This window comes from Pelobates fuscus, chromosome 7 (genome assembly GCF_036172605.1).
Source record: "Pelobates fuscus isolate aPelFus1 chromosome 7, aPelFus1.pri, whole genome shotgun sequence".
NCBI classification, from domain to species: Eukaryota; Metazoa; Chordata; class Amphibia; order Anura; family Pelobatidae; genus Pelobates; species Pelobates fuscus.
The window spans coordinates 141,328,555-141,351,255 of NC_086323.1; the positions used below are offsets into that span (position 1 = coordinate 141,328,555).

General features: G+C 43.3%; 1 protein-coding gene across 1 annotated transcript in view; it reads right to left on the reverse strand.

Annotated features, from left to right (window-relative positions):
* Window positions 1-7,232: 7,232 nt before the first annotated feature.
* Window positions 7,233-22,701, reverse strand: part of C7H3orf84 (chromosome 7 C3orf84 homolog) — a 49,238-nt gene continuing 33,769 nt past the window's right edge. Inside the window, exons 3-4 of the mRNA XM_063427527.1 lie at window positions 20,212-20,289; window positions 7,233-7,937 (exon numbers count right to left, since the gene is read on the reverse strand). Of these exons, the coding sequence (XP_063283597.1) occupies window positions 7,482-7,937; window positions 20,212-20,289 (534 nt within the window). The 3' untranslated portion in view covers window positions 7,233-7,481. The remainder of the gene's footprint in view (window positions 7,938-20,211; window positions 20,290-22,701) is intronic.

The window sequence follows — 22,701 nt, forward strand, 5'->3', positions numbered from 1 at the left end:
AACCTGAGTGTTTTAATAGAAACTGTTCAGTACTAGCTGAGTACACTGTAGGACAATGTAACAATCTGTTTTGTTTTTTCCAAAGTTATTACTAGCAGTCCGTCACTAAATATTGAATGCCTAAATATGTAGAGAATGGAGGCTTGTTTAGCCATAATTAAATATACACAGTGCTACAAAGGCTCAATAAATTACATAACTCAAATATTGAACTTTCCAGAGACACTATGTAAAGATCTATGGCTTTTATAGAAAACTATGTTATGGCCATTAAAAAAATGCCCTTGCAAGATGTAATTCTCTCTGGACAATAAAAAAATAAATAAAATAAAAACAGTGTGGTTTTGTTCAGGAATGGTGATAGAAAGCACTACACATATCCCCCCTCGTTCCCCACCTCATCCCCTCTAGTCCTACAATAACTCACCCCACCCACCCATCCCCCCTTCCCGCCCCCCTCCCATTCTCTCATGCTGTGCAAAGTAATTTCCTCTAAAACAATGTACGTGATAAAGCGTTGTGGGAGGTACAGAGGTGACAGGCGTGAGATCCCAATCGCCCCCCCGGGTGGCCGTACCACCCCACCCCAGGTGAGACTCTGTCTTAAGGATATCCCCCAGCAGTCTTCATCCCTTGCTGTTCGACCACAGCAACTGTAGACAGTATACCTCACTGTAAATAGTTAAGTTCGTTCATTTTTTTCCTATTAACACCCACCCACTTGCCCTGATTGGGGAGACTGGAGTGGGACCTATCTTTTACTGCTATATCCCAATAGCTACCATACGTATTGTTACACTCAATGTTAGGGGTCTAAACTCCCCCGAGAAATGTTCCCTGACACTTATTGAACTCCACAAACTAAAGGCTGTCATAGCCTTCCTACAGGAGACGCACTTTAACCCCTAAGGACCAAACTTTTGGAATAAAAGGGAATCATGACATGTCACACATGTCATGTGTCCTTAAGGGGTTAAAAAACACGCTGCCCCCACTTTCCGAAACCAGAGATACTTTAGCAACTTTACTGACACTATGGCATGAGGCGTGGTGAGTATGCTATCAGCTCAGGTTCCCTTCACGTACTCACCACACAAGACAGATGACGCTGGCAGGCTGCTCCTAGTCAAGGGCCAAATTGGCCAAACCACAGTCCCACTAGCTAACGTATCTCCCCAACAGACATCAATGCAAAAGACTCAGAAAACATCTTAAAGCCATAGAACACTTCACAGAGGGTATCCTAATCCTTGGAGGAGATTTTAACATCTCCCTTGACTCGCTACTGGACACAACGTCCCACAGAAAGATGTACCAAACATTTGCGCGCAAACAATTGGCAAGCACAATGGACCAGGCACACTTCTACGATTGTTGGTGCACCATCCATCCGTCCGCTAAGGACTTCTCTTTCTTTTCGCCTGCCACGCAAACATACTCTAGATTAGACATGATTTTCCATCCACACAGGTTCCTCCACATGATCCAATCCAGTGGTTATGGCTCAATCACGTGGTCAGGCCATGCACGCCTGCCTCTTGCCGTACAAATGCCCACACTCCTGCAGAGGTCATTCGAGTGGAAACTGAACGACCTTCTCCTTTATGACCCCAACGTAGTCTCCCAACTTAGAGAATCCTTACAAAACTACTTTGCCGACAACACAACCCCCTCCACACCTCCACCCATCACGTGGGAAGCACACAAATGTGTGCTAAGGGGCGAGATTTTTGCACTAGCATCAAGACACAAAAAAAAAATCAGCTAAAATCCACACTCTCACAACTGAAATTAGGGCCCTTGAAAAATCAGCAGGATACACGACTGAGCACATACACAGCCCTTGAGGCTAAACGCTCAGTTCTACGAGACTTCTGAATGCCAAAATCAAGCGCACTCTCCTGCTTTTACTACTCCCAAGGGGGAAAATGCAGCTGCCTGCTTGCAAACTCCTTAAAACAACAAAGACAAACGACCTTCATTTCTAAAATCAAGACCACTTTGCGCGACCTGTCCTATAAACTCCCTGACATCCTGACATCTTTTCAAACCTTCTATACAAACCTCTATAACTTCAGAGACACGCCTCCTCCTGACCAAGATATTAAAAAATTCCTCTCATCTCTGATCAACCAAACCATCCCCACAACCGTCCTACCGACCCTAGACACCCCAATCTCCACAGACGAAGTCCACTCAGTTATACGACACATCCAACTAGGTAAAAGCACAGGGTCTGATGGCTTCACAGCTAAATATTACAAGACATTCATAAATACACTGACAAAACCCTTTGTGAAAGCTTTTAACTCGATTGCACAGATGGCATCTCTCCCCAATTCATCTTTAGAAGCATACATAGGACTTATGCCTAAACCGGCAAGGATTTTACCAATTGTGGAAGCTACCGTCCGATCTACCTGATAAATCTAGACCTTTAAGAAAATTCAGGCCAATCGTCTACTACCCATGCTCCAAACCCTCATTCACTCAGACCAAGCCAGATTCATCCCCAGAAGGAAAGCCAAGCATAATACCACTAAACTCCTGAATCTGATTTACCTAGCATAACACCTCCTGACTGACAGCCTTATACTTTCAATCGATGCAGAAAAGGCGTTTGAAAGAGTGGATTGGACTCTGTTAATGGCGACCCTGAGGAGACTAGGTTTCGGACCCCATCTAGCCATCTATTCCTCACCTACTGCGAGGCTCCAGACTTACCGGCAGTTATCGGAACCAGTCCACATTAGAAACGGCACAAGGCAGGGTTGCCCCCTGTCCCCCCTCATTTTTATTCCCATCTTTGAACCCTTTCTAAATGGTATTAGGGACAACCCAGACATAAAAAGGCATCCAGACACAACAAACAGAATATAAAATCTCAGCATTTGCTGATATCCTCCTTCTTACTATAGAAGCCCCCGGCACCTCACTGGCCCCTCTCCTAGAAGACATGTCCCTATATAACAAACTCTCAAACTTCCAAGTCAACTTTTCAAAAAGCAAAATTCTACCACTACGAATCAAGCACCCCACACGCACACTCTTAAAATCGACATTCCCCTTCACATGGGCTGACAAAGCAATTATGTACCTAGGATTTCGCCTGTCTGTGGACTTAATGTCAGTCTTTGACTTAAACTTTGAACCACTCTTCCAATCCATTTCTAAGGACCTAACAGCATGGCACAAACCACACTTCAGTTGGCTCTGCAGAATAAACATCCTCAAAATAAACACTCTCCCTAAGATACTTTATCTATTTCAAGCTTGGCCCATAGCTATACCCAATTCCTTTTCCACCAAGCTCAGACAACTCTTCACCACCTTCATCTGGGCACAGACACAACCTAGAATCCTTTATGAGGTCCTGACTAGACACAAGCTCAGTGGTGGACTAAATATCCCCCATATGGAAAGATATTATAAAGCCACCATGCTATCCAGAATCTATGAATGGTCCATCTCCCCACCAGCTAGGCAATGGACATTGTTAGAAAGCTCCATGTTCCAAGTCCCCCTCCACACAATCCCATGGCAAAAAGCGAACCAATCAACACTGCTTGCCCGCCATACCACCCACCCCACTATCCTCCCCATGCTCCGGATCTGGGCTCGCATAAGAGAATCCAAGAACATCTCTCACCACCCTTCTCCCATGTACCCTAGCACCCATAACCCACTCTTCCCACGGGGCTACAAGCCAAAACCTACCTACAATTCCAACAAGCTCCTGATATGCTTTACCTCACACTAAGTTCCCTATTAGATGGCAATACCAGAAGATCCCTCACTAGCCTACCTATGCCAGACACCCCGAACACAATGCATTTGTTCCACTTCGTACAAGTGTCCCACTTCCTGGATGCCAATCCTATCTTAATGAAGGGTTCTGGCGCTCTCTCAGATTTTGAGATACACCGCAAGACCCACATGTTAAATCAAAACAACTCTCGACTTTCTACAAACTCCTCCAAGTAGACCACACCAACCCCCTATGCCCCTACACAGACATCTGGAAGACAGATCTTGATATCCAGCTACCCAATGGAAAACAGTTTTTACACAAATACATACGGCCTCAAATTGCAATAAGGTACAGGAAAGTGGCTACAAGAGAATCTCCAGGTAGCACTACTCTCCATCCAAATTACATAGCCTATTCCCAAACACACCAGGTGTTTGTTGGAAGTGCTCCCAACCTGGGGCATCACTGGCACACATCTGGTGGCACTGCCTGTCAGCCAAAGTGGACCAACATAATGACAATGACCAAAACGGTGACAGGACTCCAACTCTCATACATACGCCACATACACTAGTGTTCATGATCCCACCTTGCCCCCTCCCAAAGCCGCAACTTATTCTTCTTGCTCACCTCCTCACAGCCCCCAACTTACTTATTCCCGTAAATGGAAAAACGCCAATGTTCTATCCATCAGGGAATGGAACGCTAAAGTAGACGCAATTAAGACCTTGGAGGAGATCCACGCCTCTATCTCTCACAAATATCCGCTCTTCAAAGAGGTTTTGGAACTGTGGGTGAGATTTAGGACAGAATCATAATTTGCCTTCCAAGCCTACCATGCCCTTGTAGGCCAAACCCACACTCTGACGGGCCCTGAGCCATACAGGTACACATCCTTCCCCTTCACTCTCCCTCACTCAACAGGCCTATTCCTTTCGCCTGCTCTTTGGACTCTGGAGCCGGGTCTCTACTCTATACCTTTTGTTTACTGTCCCCTGTCCTATACATATGTTGTTCACCCACTGATTTATGTTGATATGACTATACTTTACAAATAAACCAACTGACCCCACCACAACAACACCAGCTGAATTCTACCCTAAAACAATACCCCTATTACACCTTCAGACATGTGCGCACCTCAAGCTATCCATGATGTCACATACGTTGTGATTCACACTCCAGACCATGTATAAACTTCAGGGGTATGAAAATTGGTTGAGCACCGGAGGTACCACCCTTGATCTGATATATTGCCTTACTGTGTATATGTAACAGATAACAAAAATGTATTACTCAACCATCTGTCGTGGTATTATTCTGTATATCCTTTTATTCAAATAAAATTCAAAAAAAGAAAGCAGTGCACAATTTTGAGAAAAATATTTGACATTTAATGACCCACTGGTGTCAACTGAATCACAGGACGAGGCAGGAGATGTTCGTCATGACCGTTTTCCTCACGGTATTCTTCTAGTGATTGGGGTCTAATTGGCAAGTCGAAGGGATGTTATCTCTCATTCGGCTACAAGCTCTGCTCACTAGAATAATACTGAACAGAGAGCAGTGTCACACAGACACATTTCCTGTCTCTTCTCATGCACCTACACCACCATTGATAGACAGTAATGTATTGTGTAAGGTCTTATGACTTTGGTTTAACTTACAACAACAAACAGTACAGACAGTGCCAGTCAAAACCAAAAACAAGCTCCCAGAAAAAGGGTCATTAGGAAAGAAACGGAGGACACTTTGGGGATACTTACATGTTACACACAAGCTCATTACACAGAAGGCTAAAATTATTGTCTGTCTTGTTATTTTTCAGACAGACTTGGACTAACCGAAGGGCAAGCTATTGAGGTTCTCAGACTGCTCATATTCTCTGTTTTTATTGCAGAGCGAATTTAACTTTTTAGTTTTTTCAATGTTTCAGTTATAATTTTAAACCCAAAACAAAAAGAGTGAGTGCAGCACTAAATTTTGACTTACCCCCTTTAGGGGGGTTAGTACCACACACACACATATATATATATATATATAACAGAAATAAAGAGATGCACACCAAGGACTTGGTAGATGAAAAAAGGGGTAGTTTATTCTAATAGGTATAGCATTAAAAAATAGCCGACGTTTCGACCCGTTCGGGTCTTTCTCAAGGTCGACCTTGAGAAAGACCCGAACGGGTTGAAACGTCGGCTATTTTTTAATGCTATACCTATTGGAATAAACTACCCCTTTTTTCATCTACCAAGTCCTTGGTGTGCATCTCTTTATTTCTGTTTATATATTTTCAACGTGGGATTGCCCCCAGTCTAAATTGAACTATACACATGAAATGGTGAGTGCCAAGAAACACTGTTTGAATATAAATATATATATATATAAAGAAAAAAAAGAAAACAATTGGTGATTGAATAAGCCAGTAATGTTACTGTCGAGAGTGGGCAGATTCTGAGGGCAAATTTGCAGATTCTGGTTTCTCAGGATGTATAGGCAATATGGCACATTCTCATGAATTAAAGTTGAAAGACTAGCTTCTGAGGGTGATGAGTTGAATGAGCAGAATTTAGGGTCCTAATAAATGGGTCGATTCTCAGGGAGAATGGAGCCATTCTACAGACCTTTGGGTTGAATTGTCAGATTTGAAGGCTTGTATTTTCTAGTATTCTAGATCCTTCCTCTTGTGCACCAGATGCATCAGAACAGAAGAGGTGCAAGAACACTCTAAAATACAAGCTTTAAGCAAGTCTATGAGTGTTTACTCCCTTCTATTGCTGTGGGACATTAAAATGCTCTATATGTAACCAATACATTTGTTGCTCTGAAGTAAGGTTTTTAGCTAGAATAATTTTAGCAGGAATTTTTTTTTACAGAGATTATCTGTATACTTTGTCCATTGCATTAAGTATATTTTGCGATTCATGTCTTTATTTATTTTAGATTTGGTTCACGTTTATGTGTGTAGTACAGAGCAGCAACTATTTGACCATACAGTTTAGCGCTATCAACTACTCTAGCAGCTAAAGATTTTGGCAAGCAATCTAAACCTACTCACACACATGACATGACTTCAGAGACTATAGTTAATCAAATGTGTTAGCACAATAAAAGCAATAGGCACACTAACAACTACGCATGTTGTGCGGCACAATAAATGGTTAAATGAAGAAAACGTGTAAATGCTTACTTCCATGGTAACGCACCGAAGAGATGCCTTTTAAATGGAGATAGATAGTCTATGTTAGAGAAGTAAGCAGAAAAGCATCAATGTGCTCAAACAGCCTAATGAAAAGAACATGGCTTCATAATGGACATTCAAGGTAACTAGAACAGGGATATAATGGAATAGAATGTGAATACCTGCCATGCTTTATTGTGGACTAACTGTATTAACAGAGAAATAATGCAAACCAAAGATTTTAAGGTAATTTTATACGGAAACAGACTGTTATAAATCAAAGATCAGTATTTTTTTCATTTTCATAATGCCATGATATAAACATTGACAGAAGACACTGAAGGCCACATGTTTTCTTTTTCATTTTTAAAAAACAAAAAAACGTAAAAACTCAGTTTCATCCTCTTTATAACTATGTACATAAATCAATAGAAATTACTTAATTAAAATAGTACAATAAAAAAAATTACATAAGTGTTCATTTGGTAAACATTATGTTTGGTCATAAAGAGCAAGCATTTTGGCATACATTTCAAGATAGGATATCTATTAGGCAGTCTCTGAGGTTTGGGACTTGGGCAAAGTCGTGTTTTTAGGGGTAGTCCAGACAAGGCAATCAGACACAGTTAATAGCTTTACAGGAGCAGAACGACCTCTATTTGTCATTTTTCCTTCTCCAGGGCAGCTGTTGTCAAAGGCGTAGGACCTGCTCTTTACTATAGACTGCTGAGTGTTTGGTTTATGCATTATTTCAAATGATACAAACTGGTGAGGCTGGACCATCTGCCTATACGTTGTGTTTTCAGTGTGCAAGGCTGATGAAAGCCTACGAAACCTGGGGACAAGTAGTTGAGGAAATTTCATCTCCGACCTTTCATTCACTCCCCAGAAATCAGTTCGATAAGTGCTGACCAGTGGCCTTTGCCTATTCTGTTCTTCTAGCGAAGTCCAGTAGATGGAACTGCTCGACTCTCCTGTTTTGCAAACCTTCTTCTTTCCCATTCCCTTAATAAAGAAACATTGTCATTATAGGAGTATTTAACATATTTTCTGTTTGCAGTAAATGAACCACCCATGTGTGTCAATATATTCTTTGTTAAACAAGAATGTCATCATCATAGTAATTATCAGCTCTGCTTGTAACTCGTTTCCATGGAACGACTATTCTTTATCTCCGCAAACCTAATTATTTCCAGGGCTAAATCATACATGGCATATTTTTGAAGCATATTTACTTTACCCAAACCTTGTATTTTCAATTCACTGTCAATAATAGATTTTTTTTACAAATCTATTGCAGTTTTTCACATGCACTGCATAGCAGTGAGGAGTGAATAATTACGGACAATAAAAGTAATTGGAACTAACGTGAAGTATCTGTATGGATATTTATGAATAGGCACACTCATTCTATTGCTGAAATAAAATAGTAAGGCTTTTCTATACCTTGGTGAAAAGAGGATTTTCAAGAATTAATATAGGCACCAACCCTATTTTTTTTTTTTTCTTCAATACTTTATTTTTGCGTGAACGTCCTGTTACAACAATACCTTACGACAAGTTCGTATACATAGAGACATTAACGTAGGTAATAACCGTAATTCTGTTACGTTACACATAGTCCCATCGTCGGTTAACCGTGTTAAGTCAGACATGCAACAGATACATTACACTTATTTTTTGTTTTTTGTGAATATTTGTGCGAACCAGCGGTGTGTAGCTAGTGTCCAGTTGTCTACGCTTGTGAAGTTATCGTGGTTTATTTAATCCCAACATTCGGTTGGGACAGGTGACTCCAATCCCTTTGAAGGTGGACCTGGTCCTGCCAGGAGTCATGTCGACCATATGCATGGAATTGGGCCTGTGCCCTGTGTCCGAAGTTGAAGAGTGTATAAAAAGAGGAGAAAGAGGCTAAGGAGCCTGAGAATTTATAGAGTGGAGATGGCAACCCTATTTTTTAAAAATAGATAAAAAGTACCTGAACTCCATTAACTGTCTTTTGCTTATAAAAGGAGGTGTTGAGAAATATAGCAGGAAATATACAGATGTATAATTACATATTCTTTCATGCATGCACAGTGATGTAACTAGAGGGCCCCTTACGTGCAAATATTTTTGGTCTCCCAAGAATACGTTCTGAGTGTAGTGGTAATGGTGCAAAGAGTCTATGGCTGCTGTCATAATGTTATTTGTCAAATATTTTAGGAGCAGTTTGGCATAAAAACTACAGCTCTCCTCATCATCCATATCAGTCCCCTTTCGCCGCATTGATAATGCGGAGGCAACAATTCAATTGAGCATTCCTTCCATAGTGCAGTATGCATAGAGCCACAGGTGTGTACCGAAGCAAAATGGTTAAATTAATTTGCTTTGTATGATCTGGCTATGCTTCATGAATCAGATATACAAAATAAATAAGCCTTTTTTTTAAAAGTTTCAGGATTTAAAAACAAAACAAAAAACACAACCCATGTCATTTAATGCTATCAGTCATGACAATTTTGCTTTAAATCAGTCCGTTAAGATAATCGGACATTCATTTGTAGTAGTCTGATCTCAAGTTAAGTAAAAAAAAAAACATCTTTAATAAAAAATCATTAGCAGCTATTGTTTTGGGTTTTGGGTTTTAAAAGATGGCCCAAGGTTTAAAAACACACTTTGATCATTTTCTCGGCAGAATTAAAAAGCCTGATTTTCTATTCAAGCGGCAAATCTCATTAGACTAAACAAGGGGCTATTTTTAAATATTCTACGCACAGATTTTGTAAGATTTTCTTGTAAAGGAAGAACGGGCATATTGTGTTCATTGTAGTCAAAACCCTTTTATCCTGGTTGCTGAGGATAAAGACTCCATGTTTAAAAGTATGCATGAGCAATTAATCAGATATATACAACTGTCCCTACTTTGGCAAATTAAATTGTACAGGGTTCAAAAGTAAAAGTCATGCATTCTATACAATGGCAATGATCATTTAAAAACATTTATGACATCTTAGTTGACATAGACCAGGGCATTTAAATCCTTTAATGGTACTGTTACACCTAGACTGAACTGAACTTAGTATTTGTCCACGTATAGCAAAGAAAATTACACAGACCTGTCAACCTATTATTTGCTTAGGTGTTTTAAACACATAGAAACAACATAGAAGAGTTTAGAAAGTGTTTTTTTCTTTTTGCTACCATGACAACACAGCCTTCCAAGCTATTGCTGCTTTTGTCAGAGGTTTATTAGCTAAACAGTGTATTTTGTTTTTAGCAAAACAATTTATATTTTATCTTCTATACTCCATGACACACTTGAAAACTAATTGCCTGGTTAAATATGTATTCCTTCTTAATAAAATCAAGTTCTCGAGTCACCTCATATCACTGTTTAGTAAATACACTCTCTCACGAACCACTCCTGTGCAGGCATGTTACTTGCTTTAGTGTGTGAAAAGGTTAAAAATCCCTATTTGTATGCACTAGACCCGAAATTATGATACACTGCCTGGCCCAACAAAAAAAGTCTCCACCAAAAAAAAAAAAAATGATCACACACACACTCATATTTTGTTGGACCGCCTTTAGCTTATGGCACGCATTCGCTGTGGCATTGTTTTGATAAGCTTCTTCAATGTCACAAGATTTATTTCCGTCCAGTGTTGCATTAACTTTTCACCAAGATCTTGTATTGATGATGGGAGAGTTGGACCACTGCGTAAAGCCTTCTCCAGCACATCCTTAAGATTCTCAGTGGGGTTAAGGTCTGGACTCTGTGGTGGCCAATCCATGTGTGAAAAATATGTCTCATGCTCCCTGAACCACTATTTCACAATTTGAGCTGATGAATCCTGGCATTGTCATCTTGGAATATTTCCGTGCCAGAAGAAATCCATTGATGGAATAACCTGGTCATTCAGTATATTCAGGTATTCAGCTGACCTCATTCTTTAGGCACATAATGTTGCTGCACATAGACCTGACCAACTGCAGCAACCCCAGATCATAGCAGTACCCCCACAGACTTGTACTGTAGGCACTAGGCATGATGGGTGCATCACTTCATCTGCCTCTCTTCTTACCCTGACATGCCCAATCGCAATGGTTCCCCACTATCCTTCCAGTTTTTAATAATGCGTTGGACAGTTCTTAATCCAATTTTAGTTGTTTTTGCAATCTCCTTAGATGTTTTCTCTGCTTGGTGCAAGCCAATGATTTGACCTCTCAAACAGACTAACATCTCTTTCACGACCACGGGATGTGTCTTTCGACATAATTGTTCAAGAAAGGAGAAGTTACTCATTGCATCAGTTGGGGTTAAATAACTTGTTGCCAGCTGAAAGATAATCGCCCATGCAGTAACTATCCAATAGGAGGTTCTATTTGCTTAGTTAAATCCAGGTGGCAACTTTTTTTTTTGGCCAGGCAGTGTATAAATCCCTTTTAACACCTCCTGAACCTATTCTAGTATAAAAGCTGCCACCACCAAGACAATTTGTAAATGGGGTGCCATAAATGAGTAAAACCAAATTAGATTAAAACTCCACGTAACACAATTTAGCAAAATAGCTGTGAAACCAGTGTCACAATATGTCTCTTCAATGACATGATTATTTCATCACACAAATGCAGAACTTTCTAAAGGAAAATTTATTATGAAAAATATAGTGCATACATGAAAAAAGATGGCAAACAAATTACATCAACAAACAGATAAAATTCAAAAGGAAAAATTTGAAAACCCTAACACTCACTGTAATAGCAAAGTATTGGTATGTTTTATGTCCAAAAGAGCTTTTCATAAGGAAATTAATATACCCTGTATTTATATACAATATATATTTTGAGAGCCAAATCGAAGTTCTTGGGTTTCAGACAATATTATATACACTTTTCTGCTCATCTCTGGGTTTACCCTGACTTTCCTGAGCAGGAGCAAGAGGGCTGTAGGAATTGCAGTTGTATGAAGGGCTAAAAACATATTCCAAAACCTGACTTAAAATGTACAATGCTGGGGGCGTGGCCGACTGCCGAGAGAAACAGACGTGAATGTGTGGAGCTCCGTACCGGCATAAACAAAAGTAAGCACTTACCCGACAACCGGCTCCCGAATTCGGCCACACACACACGCCACCCGCACAGAGACACAAATGGGGCGAAAAAATAAAAAAAATCGCCAGCCAGAGACACCCAAAATGTCCGACATTAGGCTATCGTTTTCAAGGCCTACTCCACAGGCAGCCGCCAAGATGGCGGCCGCAGTAAACAGCAGCGAGGAGGAGGATTCCCAGGATGAAAGGGAAAGCCTTACTTCACCCACAGCAGAGTCTGAACCCCCATGCCCTGACACAGAATCAGAGGCAGAATCATCCCCTGTCACAAAAAGAGACATTAGGGACCTCTTACAAGAAATGAGAGAGGTGTGGAAGGCTGATATACTAAGCACACAGAAAGAGGTGGGGGACATCCAGCAAAGGCTCACAGCACTGGAAACTAGAGAAAGCGCAAGGGACCAGCAGTCACAAAACTACCAAGACACAATGCTGACCCTCTCCTCACAGGTCCAGAAACTCACTCGGACTATTACTACAATGGAAACTCGACACAGAAGGCGGAATATACGCCTCAGGGGGATACCGGACAATATAGAAGGAGAGCAATTACTACCCTACATCCACCGCCTATTGACTACAATGGGCCTTAAAGGAGGCACTGATCCCACAGCCATAGTATCAGCATTTCGTATCCAGAAGGCTGCAACGGCTCCCGAAAACGCAACCAGAGACACCATAGTGGTCACAAAGGACATGGTGACCCGCTCCGCAATTATGTCCCGTTCAAGAGACCTGGGCACTGTGCAAATGGAAGGCAGCACGGTGGCCCTTTATGGGGACTTGCCATTCGCAGTACTTGCGGAAAGGAGGCAGCTAGCACCAGCGGCCAAACAGCTACGAGACGCTGGAGTCAGATACAGGTGGGGAGCAGATGGATCCCTGGAGGTACCACGGGGAAACCAGACGCTCACCCTGACATCTAAAGACGACCAAAAGGAATTCCTTTGCCAGCTGCACCTCCCAGATCCTGACGGGCCAGACTCCAAAGAAAGAGACACAGTGTCGCAGCGTACTCCCAATAGTAATCTGGGTCCGGTGAAACATATGTACATATCGAAACTGACCAAGAGACATTCTCAAACCTCACCACACAGTAGCTGCAAGCATGCCCTCGGACCCCGCATGGGATGACCAGCTGGGGCGCAAATAGCGCAAGAGCCGACACCGCCTGAACACTCACCTAATCTCCACTTAAACCTTTTCAAATGCATCCCCAACAGCTGTCTGTTATTATTACTATAATCTGACGTTAAATGTAGACTTAGTCATGTCGACACCCGATATATTATAGCACAGAAAATTTTGAGTTGTTGTTGTAATTTTACTGATGCTTAAATCTTACTATCACATGTATATTATGGCAAAGCTATACCATGAATATACAAACTCTAATAAAAACATAAATTGAAAAAAAAAAAGTACAATGCTATATATTTATGTACAGAGGTTTCTGATCTCTTTGTAACCAGAGCAGATCATCTCTGTGAAACCATACAATTAAATCCAAGACCAAATATAAGATATATATATGATATGTATTTCACACGTAATAGCCCAAAAATAAAATAGCATCTAAAATCACTTCCAAAACTTTAAGTGAGTGACCCTTCATTGAACTTGCAACACACATTATAAGTATTGTGTTGTCTCTCAATTATCTCTTGGAGCTTTTCTAATAAGACCCAAGTAATAGATATCACTGGACCTCAGCGAGAGAATAGTTGATAAATCCCTCTACAAGATTTGGTTTACAAACAGGAAAATAAAACATACTTAATTGCTTAGAAAAAAGGAAAAGTACCAGCGCTAATATGTAAATAAAAAGTATATACAATAAACCAGTGTGTAAGGTTCAGCTGCTATCTCACCCCAATCTTATCTTTTTATAAATTGTCGTAAAACCAGAATATGGGTGGGTGAGTGGGTGACCAAAGTAAATATCTGGTGATGGAGACTAGAAGTATAAAAACGATACCTTAGTATATAAATGCACAATAATTCTTTAAGGATTTCCTTAGTATGTAAATTCACAATAATTCTTTAAGAAGTATAAACAGAAAAACCCAAACATAGTGCAAACTGTAATACAGAAATAAGTAAAATAGGAAGTTGCAAAATTCCCACTCACACTTTCAGGAGCTATAGGGGTATAGCTCAATATAAGCGTTTTCAGAGTCAGTAGAGGCGACTCTTATCCCTTCTTTTAATATCTTCCTCTCTTGTATTCTGGAATGTATAAGGGAAAATACCTCTGGTGCAATAACGTACCGTATTTATCGGCGTATAACACGCACCGGCGTATAACACGCACCTCATTTTTAGAAAGAAATTCCAGGAAATTCCCCCCCCCCATAGTATTCCCCCCCCCCTCATCCCATAGTGTTCCCCCCCCTCCCATAGTATTCTCCCCCCCATCCCCTCCCCTCCCATAGTATTCTCCCCCCCTCCCCTCCCATAGTATTCTCCCCCTCCCCTCCCATAGTATTCTCCCCCCTCCCCTCCCATAGTATTCTCCCCCCCTCCCCTCCCATAGTATTCTCCCCCCCTCCCCTCCCATAGTATTCTCCCCCCCTCCCATAGTGTACTTCCCCCACTCCCCTCCCCTCCCCTCCCCTCCCATAGTGTACTTCCCCCCCTCCCCTCCCCTCCCCTCCCATAGTGTACTTCCCCCCCCCCTCCCCTCCCATAGTGTACTTCCCTCCCCTCCCCTCCCATAGTGTACTTCCCCTCCCATAATTACTTACCTGTCCTGAAGCGTGGGCCGGCTTCACAGCTTGCACCGCGGTACAGGAACTTTAATTTCATGTTCCGGTTTCCGGCGGGACTGAAAGGAAGTGTGCACAATAGTGTGCACACTTCCTTTCAGTCCCGCCGGAAACCGGAACATGAAATTAAAGTTCCTGTACCGCGGTGCAAGCTGTGAAGCCGGCCCACGCTTCAGGACAGGTAAGTAATTATGGGATATCGGCGTATAACACGCACCCACAATTTTCCCCCTATTTTCAGGGGAAAAAAGTGCGTGTTATACGCCGATAAATACGGTAAGTTTTATATTCAATAAAGAGTAAGGGAAATAGGGTACTTACAAACCCAGAGCCTTCCACATCGGCTCTGATCAAATCGCATATGTGGATTAAGGACCACACTCCTTTACAAGTAACAGGAAAATGCCAGTAGTGTATTAAAAAATACATAAACTTTATTATGCTATATGAAATAAGAATATAAATATAAAACTATATATAAATACAATAAAATACACTATTTAGGCATAAAAAGTCCAATGTTCCAAAAGTCTTTTTTTGCTCACAATGTTCACAATGTTCAGGGGCGGACTGAGAACCCTCAGGGCCCCCGGGCAAAATAAATCAAGGGCCCCCTTACAGGCCCCACCTATACTCCGCAGCAAGCGCCACCCATGTCCCGCCTCCATGCACCGCCTCCAGCCACACCCTACACAATCTTTAGACACAAGGAACAAAAGTACAATAATCCCTTCAAGGCCCCAGTAAAGACTACAATTGAGGGCTAATGGGCCATGGAGGGGGGTCTTTCTAGCAGAGGCTATCTCAGTGTCCTTTAGAGAGTGTGTTAGAAAGAATCCCCTCCAGGCCTTATTAGAGACTACAATGGAGTCTAATAGGCTTGGAAGGGGGTCTTTCTAACAGAAGCCATCTCAGTGTCCCTGCTGGAAACAGTCGCCTCCAGGCCCCAGTAGAGACTACAATTGAAGGCTAATGGGCCATGGAGGGGGGGGGAGCATTCTAGCAGAGGCTATCTCAGTGTCCTTTAGAGAGTGTGTTAGAAAGAATTTCCTCCAGGTCCCATTAGAGACTACAATGGAGTCTAATGGGGCCTGGAGGGGGGTCTCCAACACTCTGGTTCCTATTCACAATATAGCAACACAACATAGCTCGCTGATACCTAGGCCAAGTTGGCTCCTCTTACCTTAATTACTGTTGCTGGCTGGCAGTCTGTGGGCTTGCTGGAAGGCTGTGGGCTTACTGGCTGCGACTGGCAGGCTGTGGGCTTGCTAGCTGCGGCTGGCAGGCTGTGGCTTGCTGGCTGTGGCTTGCTGGCTGTCAGGCTGTGGCTTGCTGGCTGCGGTTGGCAGGCTGTGGGCTTGCTGGCTGTAAGCCTAACTGGTGGCCTGTGGGCTGGCTGGCTGGCTACTGGTCAGCCTGTGGGCTGGCTGGCTGGCTGGCCGGCCTGTGGGCTGGCTGGCTTGCTGGCTACTGGGGCACTTGTAGATTATTTAAAGAAATAATCCATGCACAATAACCACTACTGCTCTGTGTAGTAGTTATGGTGCCAGGAGGGCCGGGCCCCCCTCCCAGAGTAAGTAGTCAAACCGTTTAAGAACAGTTTGACAACTTACCTGGGGTCTGCTGGGATATGAGGCTGTAGTAGGGTATAGGAGCAGTGGTGCAATGTGTAAGGGGTGCAGTGTGTGTGAAAGGTTCAGTGTGTGTGAGTGGGTGTAGTGTGTGAATGTGTAGGGTGTGTGGGGCAATGTGTGTATGAGGGGGCTGTGTATGTGTGTGGCAATGTTAGTATGGGGGGCTGTGTGTGTATGGGTGGGCAGTGTATGTGTGTGTGAGGCAATGTGTGTAAATGTGTATGGTGTGTGTGGGGGCAGTGTGTGTGTGTATGGGGGGCAGTGTGTGAATGTGTATGGTGTGTGGGGGCAGTGTGTTTATGGGGCTAGAGTTCACTCTCACCACTGCGACCACCAGGAATCCCTGGTGGTCACAGTGTTGAGAGTGAACTCTAGCCCGTAGCTCCAGGGCTAGAGTTTACTCTTGCAAGAGCCGTAACGTTGCCGTGGTAACCGCGGCAACGATCTGTGCTCGTGCAAGAAGGACCCAGAGGAGCTGCAGGCTGAGCTCCCGGGTCCTCTCTTCCTCCCTCCCCTGCCGGCTGCCCGCACGGAGCCTGCGGACAGGGGAGGGGGCAATTGCCCTCCTCTTACTCCCCCCTCCCCCTCTTCTTACCCCCCTCCCCCTCTTCTTACTCCCACCCTCTTCTTACTCACTCTCTTCTTACCCCCCTTCTTACTCTCCCCCTCTTCTTACTCCCCCTCCCTCTCTTCTTACTCCCCCTCCCTCTCTTCTTACTCCCCCCCCTCTCTTCTTACCCACCCTCCCTCTCTTCTTACCCCTCCCTCTCTCTTCTTACCCCCTCCCTCTCTATTTTTACCCCCCCTCTTTACCCCCTTCCCTCTCTCTTTTTAACCCCCCTCCCACTCTCTTTTTATCCCCCCTCCCACTCTCTTTTTAATCCCCCCCCTCCCACTCTCTTTTTAACCCCCCCTCCCACTCTCTTTTTAATCCCCCCCACTCTCTTTTTAACCCCCCACCCCACTCTATTTTTAACCACCCGACCCCACTCTCTTTTTAAACCCCCCCACTCTCTTTTTAACACCCCCCACTCTCTTTTTAACCCCCCCCTCTCTGTTTAACCCCCCCTCCCACTCTCTTTTTAACCCCCCCACCCCACTCTCTTTTTAACCCCCCCACCCCACTCTTTTTTTAAACCCCCCCACCCCACTCTTTTTTTAAACCCCCCCCCCACCCCACTCTTTTTTTAAACCCCCCCCCCACTCTCTTTTTAACACCCCCCCCCTCCCACTCTCTTTTTACCCCCTGCGTGGCCGAGCTGCTGTGCGGTCCGCGGTGCCCGGCCGGAGTGATAGGAAGGTGCACACTGAGTGTGCACCTTCCTGTCAGTCCGGCCGGGTACAGGAAACAGAAACTCCTGTTCCGCGCGGAACAGAAGTTTCTGTTTCCTGTACCCGGCCGGACTGACAAGAAGGTGCACACTGAGCACCTTCCTATCACTCCGGCCGGGCACCGCGGACCGCACAGCTACAGGGGAGGGGAGGTGAGAAGCTGCAGCCGCCTGAGGCTCTTAAGAGAGCGCTCAGGCGGCTGCAGCATTTAAAGGGGCGGCCGGGCCCCCTGATGGCGGGCCCCCCTCCCGGCCGGGCCCTCGGACCATGTCCGAAGTGCCCGACCGGTCAGTCCGCCCCTGACAATGTTGTATTTATATATAGTTTTATATTTATATTCTTATTTCATATAGCATACTAAAGTTTATATATTTTTTAATACACTACTGGCATTTTCCTGCTACTTGTAAAGAAGGAGTGTGGTCCTTAATCCACATATGCAATTTGATCAGAGCCGATGTGGAAGGCTCTGGGTTTGTAAGTACCCTATTTCCCTTACTCTTTATTGAATATAAAACTTACGCTATTGCACCAGAGGTATTTTCCCTTATACATTCCAGAATACAAGAGAGGAAGATATTAAAAGAAGGGATAAGAGTCAATGCTCTCCATGTTATGTACTCTTTGTTTTGAAATATGCATGTGGATTGCCTTTGGGGTACCACGTGCCTGTATGTTACCCTCATATGCACTGCAAAAAAAAAAAAAGAATTAAAAATAAAAGGGATAAGAGTCGCCTCTACGGACTCTGAAAACGCTTATATTGAGCTATACCCCTATAGCTCCTGAAAGTGTGAGTGGGAATTTTGCAACTTCCTATTTTACTTACCGTATATACTCGAGTATAAGCCGACCCGAATATAAGCCGAGGCCCCTAATTTTACCCAAAAAAACTGGGAAAACGTATTGACTCGAGTATAAGACTAGGGTGGGAAATGCAGCAGCTACTGGTAAATTTCTAAATAAAATTAGATCCTAAAAAAATATATTGATTGAATATTTATTTACTGTGTGTATAATGAATGCAGTGTGAGTGTATGAATGCAGTGTGTGTATGAGTGCAGCGTGTGTGTATGAGTGCAGCGTGTGTGTATGAATGCAGCGTGTGTGTATAAATGCAGCGTGTGTGTATGAGTGCAGCGTGTATGAGTGCAGTGTGTGTGTATGAGTGCAGTGTGTGTGTGTGTGTGTGTGTGTTGCAGAGCCCTGGTGGGGGGTGGGCAATTTTTTTTTTCATTATTTTAATTTTTTTTTATTATTATTATTTATTATTATTATTTTATTTTATTTTATTATTATTATTTTTTATTATTATTATTTATTATTTAATTTAATTATTTTTTTAATTATTACTATATATTTTTTTCGTCCCTCCTCCTTGCTTGATACATACTCCTTTCCTGGTGGTCCAGCATTGGCAGTTCAGTGGGGGGGAGAGGGGGGCTGGCAGAGCTGTAACTTACCTGTCCTGCAGCTCCTGTCAGCTCTCTCCTCCTCCGCGCCGGTCCGTTCAGCTCTTCTGCCGCGGCTCTCGCGAGACTTACACTGGGAGCTGACCGAGGTGCTGAACGGACGGCGCGGAGGAGAAGGGAGCTGACAGGAGCTGCAGGACAGGTAAGTTACAGCTCTGCCAGCCCCCACAGCCCCCTGTCTGTATTATGGCAATGCAAATTGCCGTAATACAGACTATTGACTCGAGTATAAGCCGAGTTGGGGTTTTTCAGCACAAAAAATGTGCTGAAAAACTCGGCTTATACCCGAGTATATACGGTATTTCTGTATTACAGTTTGCACTATGTTTGGGTTTTTCTGTTTATACTTCTAGGAAACCCTTAAAGAATTATTGTGAATTTACATACTAAGGAAATCCTTAAAGAATTATTGTGCATTTATATACTAAGGTATCGTTTTTATACTTCTAGTCTCCATCACCAGATACTTAATTGCTTCACCATTTTCAGAGTATTTCACAGAAACCAACAAGGGTAACCATTGCATGCATCCAGTACATACATCACATTGATTGACAATATTACGGGCATGAATAAAGAATCATATGACATACACCATCCTTACTTACAGAATAAACAGCCAAAACAAGAGCAATTGGTCTGATTAATTCAGACCAATAAATGACGACTGCATAGACTCTGCAGAAGTCGGATGTTCATCACCTGGCAGGAGAGGAGACCAGGAGCATGGCAGAGTCCCAAGTAAGGGGCCAAACCGTTACTACTTGGTATGTCCCATTACCATGGAACTTGGACAGGGTTCTCCTTGCATCATACAATCAGTGGGCTGTACTGGTTATGACACTTTAGTAACCCTTTAAGGTAGGTGATGTCTGATGGTAAATTTATCACCACGTTAACAGAACTTGCCTGGAGACCCTAACAACAGACCTCACCTCCATGAAGGAACACTGATCAAAAATCTAAATATTACTTACATTTTCAAAACTAGAAACGGAGCTTGGGAATATATGACGATTATCATGTCTGGAAAATGTATGTTTCATTGAAGGTTCCTGAAATGAGCAAAAACAAGTTGAATTTGACATTTTTTTTTCTTTCAATTCTTTATTTAGGTCGTGCATGAGGATAACATTCAAGTGTGCATTACCACAACGGTTGTCACACACAGATCATAAAACATAGGATTGTAAACATATTGTTTTTTTTGCTAGGCACATTTCTTGTTTTATATAGAGAAGACTAAAAGATTAATTCTGGTCTAGGCATGCATTATCATACATTTTTCAGGAGAGTGACATGCTAGAAGGCTTGTAGGGAACGTTTGGGGTAATATTCTGTTCGTGGTTACGCTGATTTACGGAAGTGTACATATGCAAATTTTGTGATCGCTTTTATTTTTCCCTGGTGAACTAAAAATAAAATAAAATAACGAAGTACTAAGGCCCTACTGGGGATAGTCACACAATTTAGTGTTTCATCCTGGTTGGTATAGCTATCTTAGTGAGCGTTACTGGCGTTTATTTACCGTTGAAGTGCCACCAGGACTTTTCTTGTAGGGCGGGTTATGCCTATATCTGGTAATAATTACGCCCGGCTATGGCAGTGTTATGCTCGATAGGTATGCTAGGCTAGTGTCGGGCGGGGGAAGCAATGTGATTGATAGACCTTCCCGTTAAAGGAGTGTGGCCAACAGGCGATTAACTTTAGCAGCCTAATAACTTAACCGTGGCTGTGTAACAGGTAAGTATATTTAACGATTGAACAATTGAGTCCAGCATATCACAGTTCAGTGTCCGACATGTTTCAAGTAGTCACATTCCCGATCAGGGCAGCCGTGGGTCCACTTGGGACGAAGGGTGTCACTCTTTCGGGGTTCCACCTGTGTGCCGGCTTGGTTGTTCCCTGAGTCTCAGCTCCATTCAGAGAGTCCTGAGGGAATCCCAGTGTGGGCAGTAGTGCTTTGGCTTCCCGGAGGTCTTGCACTTCGTGTGTGGTATCTTCATGTAGGATCATCAATTTGCGGATCTGGTGCCATTTATATTTTAGCCCAAGTTTCTGCAGAAGTGTCGTAAGTGGTCTGAGCGACCTTCTCCATGCCAAAGTGCCCCCTGTGAGGTCTGTGTAAAAAGATAGTTCCATTGTTTCGAATTTGTAGGGGGAGCAGTTTCTGGTCGCTGCCAGGACAGCGGTTTTGGCTGAATATTGCTGGAACCGCACGATCAGGTCCCGTGGCGCTGCCGCTGGTGCTGAGGCCGGCTTTGGTGCCCGGAAGAAACCGTCCACAGTGAGTGCTTTTGCCTGTCGTGGTGATAGTAGGGCCACTAGTAGGCGCCTCAGGAGGTGCGGTATTTCGGCCTGTGGAGTATTCTCCGGGATGCCCCGTACTTTGATGTTATTAGCACGGCGTGCATCCTCCAATGCCGTGAAACGACGTTCATGTTCTTCGTTCTGTTTCTGCAATCCTTGGACCTCTTGTTGTAGTGAGGCAAGTTGGTCTGAGCAGATGTTGGAGGCAGTCTCCAGTGCTCCCATTCTGCCTGTCAGGCCGTGTATGTCGTTGCGGAGTGAGGCTACGTCTGCGTGGATGTTCTCTTTGAGGTTCACCGAGGAGCGCCTTCAGTACCTCCGTAGTTACCGGTAAAGCATCCGTCTTTTGGGTGGCTAGTGTAGGTCTTTGCATGGGTGTTAAGTCCGCTGCTTCGTCCCCTGAAGAGAAAACGTCTGATAAGTCGGAATAGGTTTATGGGTAGGCGGCCATCTTGGGCCTAGCGGTTCCGCGTGTCTGTTGCAGGAGATCCGCAATATTAGGTCCCTGCCTCGGTTATTTTCTTGGTCTTGCGCCCCATCCTGTTGTATTATCACCCTTGGACCCTGAGGGGAGCCCAAAGTGGGGTTAATTGTGTGCAAAAGATGAATTTGGGCACGAAAATGCCGGAGCTCTTTTGTCATGCGGCTGTTCAGCTCGGCTGCTTGGCTCCGCCCCCGAATTTGACATTTTTAAATGTAATTATTTTGCATCTTAAAACACAGAGTTTACATTTTGTGCAGATTATGTTATTAAGGGGGTTGTAAAGTAGTTACTCAAATTGAGAACACTCTAATAGCTTTAATAATATTTCTAGCACAGCACTCATTACACAAATTACATTACTGTGCTGTGTACACCAACTGTGATCTGTGAAAATTGGGAAGGTTACAGGGTAATATTGCTGTTATCAGCGGGATTAATTTGTGCCTTAGTGCATTAAAAAATTACATCAGTCTAGCAATCACTACATTTATGTTCTAAGTAGTTTCAGGAGCATTATAACCAGATATAGCAAGTGTGATTTATTTTGTGAGAATGTTCTCTGTCAGGCTGACAAGAAAAAAGAAGGGTCAATTGCATTAAAGGAACACTATAGTGTCAGGAATACAAACGTATTTCTGATATTATAGTGCTGAAGTGGCCGTTTAGGTGATCG